General features: G+C 39.4%; 1 protein-coding gene and 1 pseudogene across 1 annotated transcript in view; both read left to right on the top strand.

Annotated features, from left to right (window-relative positions):
- The window catches only part of LOC106724664 (DNA-dependent protein kinase catalytic subunit-like), a 32,841-nt gene extending 29,804 nt beyond the window's left edge, over positions 1 to 3,037 (top strand). Inside the window, exons 14-15 of the mRNA XM_014532901.1 lie at positions 678 to 821; positions 2,926 to 3,037. Of these exons, the coding sequence (XP_014388387.1) occupies positions 678 to 821; positions 2,926 to 2,949 (168 nt within the window). The 3' untranslated portion in view covers positions 2,950 to 3,037. The remainder of the gene's footprint in view (positions 1 to 677; positions 822 to 2,925) is intronic.
- A 6,079-nt stretch (positions 3,038 to 9,116) lies between these two features.
- Positions 9,117 to 11,302, top strand: LOC102262168 (annotated as a pseudogene).
- Positions 11,303 to 12,041: the final 739 nt, after the last annotated feature.

The following is a 12,041-nucleotide window of genomic DNA, read 5'->3' as shown; positions in this document are numbered from 1 at the left end:
TCGAACCTGGGACCCTTCAGTCCACAGGCTGACGCTCTATCCACTGAGCCAAGCCGGCTAGGGCGAGAAAACACTTTTTTAAAAAAGAAGGTGGCAAAGGTCAAGATAGATAGCTTGAATCATACTTTAATCTGTTATTTTGCATCCAAATAGCATTTTCTTGCAATTTCTAAAATAAATAGAATTTAGTATAGAGATACATTTTATTTAGATTTGAGTCTTGAGTATATGAAGTCTTCCATAATATAGGATGAAATGGGGGAAAAATAGCCATACACATGTAACTAATTTGCATAGTCTCATTTTTCATATACCTTATGCATTGGCATAAAATAAAATTATAATTCTCTAGAGCTGAATATTATTCAGATAGGACAAGGTTGATACAGAATACGTTCATTTTGATTTATCTCAGCATAGTTATATCAGAAAGGTTTTAAGCAAAGAAGACATCAATAGCAAATTGACTTCCATTGAATTGTGGTTTTGGGGGGTGATGAGAGAATTCAGCAGAGAATCTGACCTATTAAGTAGGGTAATTGTTGGAATTTACATCTGTTTTAAATTTAAGTCAAGTCATAATATAAAATTTTAACTGATGGAGTATATGTTTGTGGATTAATATTTTGGTTATTGAAAACAATCCTTTGATATATGGCTTTTAAATTCTCTTTTAGGTCTTTCGCCCTTATGCGAAGTACTGGCTCAGCCCCTTGCTGCAGCTGGTTGTTTCTGAAAATAACGGAGGAGAAGGAATTCACTATATGGTGGTTGAAATAGTGGTTACAGTTCTTTCATGGACAGGAATAGCTACTCCTCTAGTAAGAATGGATACATCTTTTATGTACTAGTAGTAATATATCAGTTCTTTGTTGATATCTTAAATAGAGCATATAATAAGTAATTCAAGCTCCCCTTAATGACTTAGAGTCATCATTTTTAGCATTAATTGTTGTACTGCTATACTAAATGGCCTCACCCTGCTTTGGTTCTCTTTCTTTTGTCTACTTCTGATATTCCCCTGATCTTTTATTTTTAAGCTATCAGATGTTTGTTTTGTGTGTTGCTTTTACCTGCAAGGAGTTTGGAAACTAGATCATTGGTTTATTGAAAGTATGAGAAATAAATGTCAGTAGACTTCTGTGACGAAAGTCCCTGAATTTTTTGGCACTTGTTTTGCCAGTCTATCTGCTTCCAGAGTGTTACTGTGACCTATAATGGCTGAGATTGCTCAACAAGTGACTGTGAGATGAATGGCAGTTTTATACTGCAGCCTGTGGCATTCACCAGATTTGTGGGTGCTGGAGCTCTGCCCATTCATTTGAAAACATTGGCACTAATAATGTATAAGAGTTTTCATGTAAGGATATCCTGGAAACAACACTTATTAAATATAATAATGTATATAGAGCTTATACATGTATTTAGATGTGCCTCTCTCATTTCAAAGTAAACTAAATTTTAGACTTCCTATCTTTAATATGATGAAATAACTTATAGTCTCCTTACTAACATGAAAAAATTAAGTGAGTATTTTAACTTAAACCATTGGAAAAGATTGATTTAACTATTAGGAGCTCAGCTAATCCTGAAAGAGCTGAATTGTGTAGGTGTCAGAATACTGATAAAAGCAACAGGGAGCCAAATTGAAAGTTACAGTGAAGCCTTTTATTAAAAAACCCTCATTGCAATAGTCTATGCAAAAGGCTGAAACTAGAGGAAGCCCCGACTCTCTTGTTCCATTTTACCCCCTGGAGCCAGCATATTGGTCAAGGGTCAGGTGGCTCAATACTGATCTGGAGGTCATTTCCCTTTTGAGGTTTTGTAGGGCCCTGGAGTTGGGAGTAATGTGAGGGAGAAAGACTAGGAGTTGGAAAGCACTGAGTGCTGAGTCAGAGTGTCTTCAAGTTTTCCAGAAGGAGGTTCCAGCTGAGGCGTTTACAGGAGATAGAGACTAGGAGTGAAGGCCCCTGGGCCAGGAATGCACGTATGTGAAAGAGCATGAGCAGACATGGGCCTCAGGGTCTGACTGCAGCTGCTCTTTGAGACTACAGTCTACCTGCTGGGCTATAAGCCTGGTGCAGGGCTGGCAGCTCTCCCCTGGAGGCCTATCTGGGAAAGCCTTTGTAATTGCTGTGGTTGGACCTGAAAAATCACACATAGGTTTTTAACTAGGAGCCAGTAGAATGCCACATTTCTTTTATAAATGGATTTTTGGATTAAAAAATGCTTTTTCAGAAAGGAATGCTACATATTCATATATAATTTTTATACCATTTCAGGGGGTTCCCAAAGATGAAGTGTTAGCCAATCGATTGCTTAATTTCCTAATGAAGCATGTTTTTCATCAAAAAAGAGCCGTGTTTAGTCACAACCTTGAAATTATAAAAACTCTTGTTGAATGCTGGAAGGATTGTTTATCCATCCCTTACAGGTATTAATTGACTAGATTTTGCAATGTTGTTTAGAAATTTAAAAAATGTAGGATGTTTCAAATAGTGATTATGCTGAAATTTAATTACTTGAAGTGATAGAAGGAGAACTGTAATTTGAATTAGAATCCATGTATAAGGATATGATATTGCTACTCACAAAACCACAACTCCCAAAGTTGACACTAGAGCACTCTGCTCCTCCATGTAACAGCCCAGGGTAGACTAGGACTTTGCTTTGATTCCTTTTAGCACTGCCTGAGGTAAGCTAACACTTTCAAAAGGGCAAGCAATTATAGGACGATATAAAACTGCCTGTATTCCAAAGCTAGAATAACCTGGATGTGAACAAAGAGGGTATTAGCAAGAGGGGTGTTAGATGTGGGGGGAGGGGGGGGAGTATTTCTTACCTTGAGTATTCTCCTTAGAAAATTTTATACTTGTCTTCCTTCTTATTTATATGATAATCTATACTTTTATACTTCTGTTTCAGGTTAATATTCGAAAAGTTTTCTAGGAAAGATCCTAATTCTAAAGACAATTCAGTAGGAATTCAATTATTAGGCATTGTAATGGCCAATAACTTCCCTCCCTATGACCCAAAATGTGGCATAGAGAGTATAAAGTAAGTATCAAAGTTTTGCTTTCTTTTTTTTTTTAGGTTAAAATATTCATGAGTTGGAAATAGACTGGTTTAATTTTGATAAGTTTAAGGGCTAGAACGCATGTTAAATATTTCTCCCTTAATTTAAATAGTTGCCTTTAGAGGCCATCTGAGAGAAGAATGTGTTAATGGAGTAAATGAGGAAGGTAAGTTTTTTAAAATTCATGTAATTTTCATGTACATTTTGTCAAAGAAGAGGTATTAAGTTTTTTTTCTCTTATTTTCTAAAGTGACATTTTTAGCATTTACCCTTGAGAGCAACATGAGCTCTGTGAACCATTAAAAATAAGAGGATGACCATGAAGGGTACCACTGACCTCGTGCTGCCTGCCCTGTCTCTGTGCCTTTTGGCATAGTTGCAGCCACACTGCTCCCCTCCCATCAGGACCCTCCATGGTGGGCATGGGCATTGCCCAACATATGCAGTGGAGGGGCTTAAAGTCAGTGCTCATATCATGATTACATTATAGATTTCAGCGTGTCCCTTCCATGCTTTTTTTTTTTAAATATGTCTTTATTGATTTTAGAGAGAGGAAGGGAGAGGGCTAGAGAGATAGAAACATTGATGAGAGAGAAACAATGATCCGATGCCTCCTGCACACCCCTTACCCGGGATTGAGCCTGCAACCTGTTTCTGTTGAAAAACATAAATGCTTTTTCAATTTGATTTGTCATGACACTTGATACTTATATCCTCTGTATTGTAAGAAACCAAAGTGGGCATTCTGCATTTGTTAATATTTTATTCTTTCCTACTTAAAAAAAACTCAGTTTTTTCAAAGAGAATATGTGCCCCGACAGGGAATCGAACCAGTGGCCTCTTGGTTCAACTACTGAACCACACCAGCTGAGCTGCCTTTCCTGCTTTTGTCATTTCTTTGGAAGTGTCTCACTCTGTCTAGTTGGTCCTCTACAAATATGTTGCTCAACAGAGATTTAACAGGAAATAGCTTACTTTTAGACAAGTTAGTAGTGTTGTTGTTTTTTGAGCTTTGGTTTTCTCCAGTGACAACTTTACAGAGCCAAGGTTGGGCTGAAAATTAAAAGCCCCTTTGCCCGTGAAGTCTGGGGGCACTGTATTCACACTCACTCTTTTTCTCATTATTTTATTGACCTTCTCTGTCATAGTAGATGGTTTTAACAGGATGTCAGTAAATCACAATCTTAAATAATAGCTTTTTCTTCACTATAGTTTTATAGTGTCCAGCATTATGGGGTTTTTTGGGGAGGGGTTCCCCAAGAAGCCAGCACATTTATTGATGCTTGTTCAAGTCCTCAGATCCTGCAGGCTTCTTAGTCTCGGAAGCCCAGCCAAGCAATTCAGGCTGTAGACAGTGCCTCCCTGAAGGTGCCGGGAGGTCATTGTCTGCCTGGAAGTTTCTATTTCTCAGCCACTGGGTTCCGGCAGTTGAGCTAAAGGAGTAAATCAGTGCCTGAGAACCTGCAGGGCCCTCATTCTGCCTGCTCCTCTTCAGCTGGAGTCAGCTCCCCTCTCCAGCATTGTTTTACTTTGACTATAGCAGGTTCAGTGTAATTGAACCAACTTTAATGTGCCTCCCTGATGTGATGATGTCAGAGCCTCAAAGACATCTTCATATATGTCTTCACATCAGTAATTTGGATCATGTTGTAGGCTTCATAGTTTCTCAATTTGTGCTATTAATATGGTACAAAGAGTAAAATCATTATAATTTTATGTCATCAGAATGGATTATTTTATGTATATTTATCTTCTATATTTGTTACAGATACTTTCAAGCTTTGGTCAATAATATGTCCTTTGTAAAATATAAAGAGGTGTATGCAGCAGCAGCAGAAGTTCTGGGACTTGTTCTTCAATATATTACTGAGAGAGAAAATGTGAGTGTGTTATGCAATTTTAAATAAATGCTTTTTCAATTTTGATTTGTCATGACATTTGATACTTATATCCTCTGTACTGTAAGAAACCAAAGTGGACATTCTGCATTTGTTAATATTTTACTCCTTCCTACTTAAAAAAAGGACATGTGATTTTTTTTAAAGAGGACATGTGATTTTTTTTTAAAACACTTGGAAATTTGTTAAATATTTAAAGATTGGCAACTTACTCTTTATTATAAAAGTCAGGATATGAGTATTTAACCAGCTTTCATTCCTCGACCTTGGTCTCAGGATATCCTTTTGGAGAAAATTATCCAGGTAGATACCTGCTAACGTTAGGCTATTAAGCTATTAAAATCCTCGCCTACATTTTTTGACATCATACAACCGTTGCACAGGAGAAAGTGCTTCCTCGAGAGCCTTTCCTAGTCTTACGTGCCTGCCCACTTGACTGTATTGTAAGAAGAGCCTTGTTGCATTTTTAAGCATAGCACACATTCAGAGTACTATAATTTTCAATAAATATAATTACTGAAAACTTATAGGTATAACTGCATGAAAATTACATGCTATAACTTACTTGAAAATAGTGTAGCGGGGTGATGCTTACTGCTACATTGCTCTCCTCCTACATGCCAATAGAGTGAGGTGCTGCCTGTTCTCAGAGCCTCCAAAAGCAGTGTCCCTCATTGTGATAAGATGCTCGTACCAGGCCGCTCTGTTTCAGCCTGTCCACGGCAGCACAGTTGATCCTCCTTGACTCCCCTCTGTCACTGGTTCTGGGACACTCTTGGCTGTCTCGCTACTTCCTTGGCAGCTTCTTCTCCCTTTCTTAGCTGCGTGTTTCCTGGGCCACCTCCACAGCTCTGATTTTGGTCTTCTTCTGTTTTACTGCTTCCCTGCTGATTATACAGCCTCATGGCTTTAAAAACTGCCTCTATGTTCATGATTCCCAAATTTGTATCTCTAGTCCATCCCCTCTCCTGAAAGAAAAGGTCAAGTGGAGTCTGGGCTACATGCTTTGTCAGTCAGGATGAGAAGAACCTCTGGGAAAGTCAGGAGGTCCTCAAGATACCCAGGGTATCCCCAAATAGCAGATTGGGCCCCCTGCCCATTTACCAATTAGGCATTCACTTGGATTTAAAATAAAATAACATTAAGCTGAAAGGAAATAGACCCCTTTGGGAAGATCAAACTTATTTATTTAAGGATACCCAGCTATTTTAGTAAGAGAAACAATTTTAAAAATTCAGAATAACCTTAAGACATGATTCTAATGTCCCTAAATGTTTGGTAGCAGTTTATACAAAATGCTTAATATTTACCTCGGATGGAGCAAATGATAGCAGATTCCAGGTTCAATCTCTCTTGACTTATATTTCAACATAATAGGAATGAGAAATACTTTTGTTTTACATAGTTTTTTTTCCTAAATATAAAATGACATTGATTTTTGTGTAGAAATTTGGGAACTAGTATAACATAAAGAAGTAAATAAGAAAAGAAAAAAAAGTAAGAGTCACTCATATTCTAACCACTAAGCTACTCTTGGCACCTGAGATGTAGACCCCAATCTTGTTTTCTACTGTTTTACCCATATTGTTCGGTTCTCATTGTTTTATAACTTTGGCACTTACATGTTGGTCACTTATATATAGGAATGGGCAAAAGTAGGTTTACAGTTGTAATACAAGTAAATAATACAAAAATTAATAAATAAAAATACAAGAATAAACTGAGTTTCGCATACTCAGAACTGAAAACCTACCTTTGCCCACCTCTGTATGTTAGGTACTTACTGGTTGGCTCTAGGCTCTTTTATGCAGCTGGGAACAGGACAGGGCAAGTCCCCCCCTCAGGGAGCTGGCATGTGGTGAGGGGAGACAGATAATTCACAGACGAAATCTATCAAATCTATCATAGTAGGTAGTAGTGATCATGAGAAAGCAAGGTATAGGGAGATAGACAGTGATAGTTGAGATAGAGTTGCTTAAAAATTGTGGTTTGTGTGAATATTCGACCGGAAACATGAACACTGACACCATAAAATGTGTCTTAAACTTATTTAATCAAGAATTTTAGTTCTGCTTCTTAAATGACTTGTTGGCAGCGTTTCATTGTCAGAAGAAGCACTAATCTTTTTTTAAAAGTCTTTTCAATTACTTTGCCCAGTGTTGTTTTTTTTTTTGGACTTTTTCTTTTTTATTTGTTTAATTTATTTTTAATGATTTCAGAGAGGAAGGGGGAGGGAGAGAGAGATAGAAACATCAATGATGAGAGAGAATTATTGATCGGCTGCCTCCTGCACGCCCCCTACTGGGGATCGAGCCTGCAACCTAGGCATGTGCCTTGACTGGAATCAAACCCGAGACCCTTCAGTCCGCAGGCGAACACTCTATCCAATGAGCTAAACTGGCTAGGGCAGCACTGATCTTTTTTATTGATCTGACATATGACATGAGCTGACCCTGCCAGTGCTTGCAGCACAAGCGCGGGGACGCAGCCTGGCTCACCCAAACTCACGGCTCCAGAGCCTCTGCTGGTACTCAGTGGTCAGTGTAAGCCCACGAGTGCTCCTGGCTTCACCTGGTGAACACTGGAGATGATAACACCGACTCTCAACTATTCAAGATAAAACTATTTTCAGAAATGTAGCATAAGTTTCCACTTGTGTGTATTGGAAAAGAGACTTGATTTTTCAGATACTGGAGGAGTCTGTGTGTGAACTGATTGTAAAACAGCTGAAACAGCATCAGAATACAATGGAGGACAAATTTATCGTGTGCTTGAACAAAGCTGTGAAAAACTTCCCTCCACTGGCCGATAGGTAAGATGCTGAAGTGGTGAATGTCCTATGGCGGGGATGGTTGAGACTGCCCTGCCACTCACTGGCCATGTCCACTGGTTAGGTTCATGAACACCGTGTTCTTCCTGCTGCCAAAATTTCATGGTGTGATGAAGACTCTCTGTCTAGAAGTGGTGCTGTGTCGTTCAGAGGCAATAACAGATCTGTACTTGCAGTTGAAGAGCAAGGATTTCATTCAAGTCATGAGACACAGGTGAGTGGGAAACCAGCCTCATGTTCCTGGTGCAGCAGGCTCATAAAATGTTGATTTGTCCAGCTATTTCCTTCAGCTCAGAAAGAGCTTGTAGTTTCCATGAAACATTATTGTTACATTTGAATCTGAGAAGAAAGGTTGGTGGGGCCTGGTCATCCTGCCTCCTCTCACTGGCACCTTGTGTAGGCCACACTGAGGCACTGTCTAAGGCTCTTTTCCGATGTGAAATGCATGGCGTTGAGTTTTTGTACCTATTTTGCCAGGTAAGAGGTTTTTTAAAAATTTGTTTGTTAAAATTATTCACTTATTTTCAAAATTGCAATCTCCCTGTAAATGTTAAAAGAGAATGCTGTTGGTTACTTAACATATTCTTGTTTGCCTGTACTCTTTTCCTGTCTTGTGTGTGTTCCTATCTTTGCATGGTGATAAATTATTGGTAAATGTGTGCTGTGCCAGCAAGAAAGAGTGTATCATTGTCTTCTAATATCATTAAACATTTGCTGAGTACCTTTGTGTGTAAAGCACTTTAAGGAGGAAATGATACACCTTATCTGGGACCCAGACTACACTTAATCCTACTGTATGACATGGCAGGTGATCTAACACTTGAAATCAATTTTTCAAATCATGAAATTTTTTATACTTAGCTTATTTTGTTTGACTTTTTCATGTTTTTTTAAAATGAACTTTTAATTTTGGAATAACCTTATATTTACAGAAAAGTTAAAAAATAGTACACATAGTTTCCATATACCCTTTACTCAATTTTTCCATCTTACATAATTGTGGTACATTTGTGAAAACTAAGAAATGAACATTAACTCATTACTAGTAACTAAACTAGACTTTATTGGGATTCCACTAATTTTTCTATTCCAGGATCTAGTCCAAGATTCCACATTGAATTAATTTATTTTTAATAATCTAGTCCATGATACCAGTAATTATTTTTAAGAATGTAATTTTTAGAATATTCGAGTGCTAACAAGAGACATGAAGATGAGATCTGTGGGGAGCACAGTCTTTGGGAAAACCTTATGGAGAGAGAAGGTTGGTTGATTAATGAAGGCTTTCCAGATAGGGAAGACACTTAGAGCCATGGCTTTGGAGCAGGTAACATAAAAGAACTGGTTTAAATCCTAATGCCAGAGTGTGGCAAGAACTTCCTCATGGAAATACTGATGCCACACCAGTAACTCATGGAACTGAAAGCTCTTGGCATGAAGCAGCAGCCACATCAGGGTCTCATCCTGAGGGTAATACAGAGCTTTCAGACGATATGTGTAAGGAATATGAAGATTTTAGTTACCAAATATATGACGTTTCCAGACAAAGCAATTCTGCAATTTCTACAGAAGACCTACAAGAATGCCTGAAGAAACAATTAGAATTCTGTTTCTCACAAGAAAGTTTGTCAAAGGATCTTTACTGATATTTCAAATGGACAGTGATCAATTCATTCCAATTTGGACATTTGCCAACATGGAAGAAATAAAAAACCAACCCCAGACCCCAATCTAATTCTTGAAGTATTGAGATCTTCTCCCATAGTACGAGTGGATGAGAAGGGTGAGAAAGTGAGACCAACTCATAAGCATCGTAACTGATTCTTAGAGAGATTCCTGAAACAACACCAATAGAGGAAGTGAAAGCTTTGTTCAAGAATGAAAACTGCCCCAAGGTGATAAGCTGTGAGTTTGCACACAATAGCAATTGGTATATCACTTTCCAGTGAGACAGGTGCACAACAGGCTTTTAAATATTTGAGAGAAGAAGTTAAAACATTTCAGGGCAAGCCAATCATGGCAAGGATAAACACCATCAATACGTTTTTTGCTAAGAATGTTTATCGATTAATGGATTCTAGTATGTATAGTCAGCCCATTCAAACTCAAGCACAGTGTGCCTCACCAGTGTTTATGCAGCCTGCATATAGTCCTCACCAACAGTACTTCATCTATAGTATTGTGCCTCAGTCTGGTTTCTAAATCCTGCACCTTACTTTGAAACACCACTGGCTCCCTTTCCAAATAGTAGTTTTATGAATGGCTTTAATTCTCCAGTATTTTATAAAACAACTGCTGCTGCCGTGAATATGGGTCGACCATTCCAAAAAAATTGTGTGAAGCCTCATTTTAGGTCATCAAGTGGTTCAGAACACGCAACAGAGAGATCTGTGTCACTGGGGGATGGACCAGTAAACAGATTTGGTTCAAGGAACTTTTCAACTGAACAGCGTAACCCTACAGTGCCGGGGCATCAGGAGCAAAGCTACCTTCCAAAAGAGACTCCAACTTTGCAGACTGAACACAGTGGGGATTATGGTAGGGGCAGGAGAACTCTCTTCAGAGGTCGAAGATGACAAGAAGACGACAGAATCCCAAGACCCCAACCTTGACAGCTGAAGCAAAGGCACCAACACCAAAGTTTGACTTATTAGCCTCAAATTTTCCTCCTTTACCTGGAAGTTCATCAAGAACACCAGGTGAACTTGTTTTGGAGAGTAGGATGTCTGATGTTGTTAAAGGTATCTGCAAAGAAAAGGATAAGAGTTAAGACAAGGGGATAGTTGCCCAGTGCCTGCAGAGGATGAACAGACCGACTGTACCGCTGCCCAGCTACTCACTATAAGTACCGGTCCTTCATGCACAGCTGAGCCCCCTGCATTGAGTACAACTCAGATAGAAAAGGATCTGGTGGAGGATTCCACTGTTCAGAAGGATGTTCTCAACCCAACAACTATATCAGTTTCTTCCCCAAATGCTGCAAAGCCATCAAGGACAAATACTGCTTCACCATGTGATAGTAACATAAATGTAGCTGTAACCGTGGCCCTACAGGAACACCGAAAGCCAAGTGATGCTGAAGTGTTCCAGAAGCCCCCTAAAGAGCCATGTCCAATCCTGTGCAGCCGCTACGAGAACTTGGCTCCAATGTAGCGTCTCCCACCAAAAATGAAGAGAATGGAGCTCCTGAGAAGTCCATTGAGAAACCACATGAGAAGCCAGAAGCAAGGGCTAGTAAGGATTATTCTGGCTTCCAAGGCAATACCATTCCCCGGGGAGCAGCTGGAAAAATCAGGGAACAGAGATGCCAGTTTGGCCACAGGGCTATATCTCAGGGAGTGACTCAATGTAATGGCAAAGAGCAATATGTGCCATCCAGATCACCAAAGTAAAACAAACAAACAAAAACTACTCAAAAACTTCTCTCTCTTCCCATTAAACTTGAGCCGTGGCTATATTGAACTGTTATGGAGTGGGGAGAGTAACCAGGAAGGAAACAAGAGAGGAAGTATATCTTTAAATCATTACAGATTTTGGAGTTGTGATCAGTAGAATCCCAAAATTCATCTCTAAAGTGATTTTAAAATGCTGGAGGATTCCAATCAGTGTGTGTATGTGTGTGTGTGTGTGTGTGTGTGTGTGTGTGTATAATCACACACTAGAGGCCTGGTGCACAGCATTCATGCACTGCGGGCGGGGGGAGGGGGGGTGTCCCTCAGACTGGCCTGTGCCCTTTTGCAGTCTAGGAGCCCTTGGGGGATGTCCAACTGATGGCTTAGGCCCGCTTCCCATGGGGAGCCGGCCTAGGCTGGCAGTTGGACATCCTTAGCCCGCTGTGCTCGCCAGCTGTCAGCCGGCTTCTGGCTGAGTGGTGCTCCCCCTGTAGGAGTGCAGTAACCACCAGGGGGCAGCTCCTGTGTTGAACGTCTGCCCCCTGGTGGTCAGGGCGCATTATAGTGACTGGTCGTTCTGCTGTTTGGTCAATTTGCTTATTACCCTTTTATTATATAGGATGTGTACATATATAAAAATATAATTTTTCTATTTTTCTTTTTTATTTTAATTTCAGAGATCTACCTGGAATCAATTTTGAGGGTTCAGATTTAGCTTGGGGAAAAACATATTACACATCCTTCAGTATAGGAGATGAGGGAGTGCGAGAAATTTTTTTTTAAAGTTATTTTATTGATTTTTTACAGAGAGGAAGGGAGAGGGATAGAGAGTTAGAAATATCGAT

Source organism: Myotis brandtii, unplaced genomic scaffold (assembly GCF_000412655.1).
Source record: "Myotis brandtii unplaced genomic scaffold, ASM41265v1 scaffold922, whole genome shotgun sequence".
In the NCBI taxonomy this organism is placed as follows: domain Eukaryota; kingdom Metazoa; phylum Chordata; class Mammalia; order Chiroptera; family Vespertilionidae; genus Myotis; species Myotis brandtii.
Note: the sequence above shows the minus strand (reverse complement) of the source record. Positions and strands in the feature narration are given on the sequence as shown.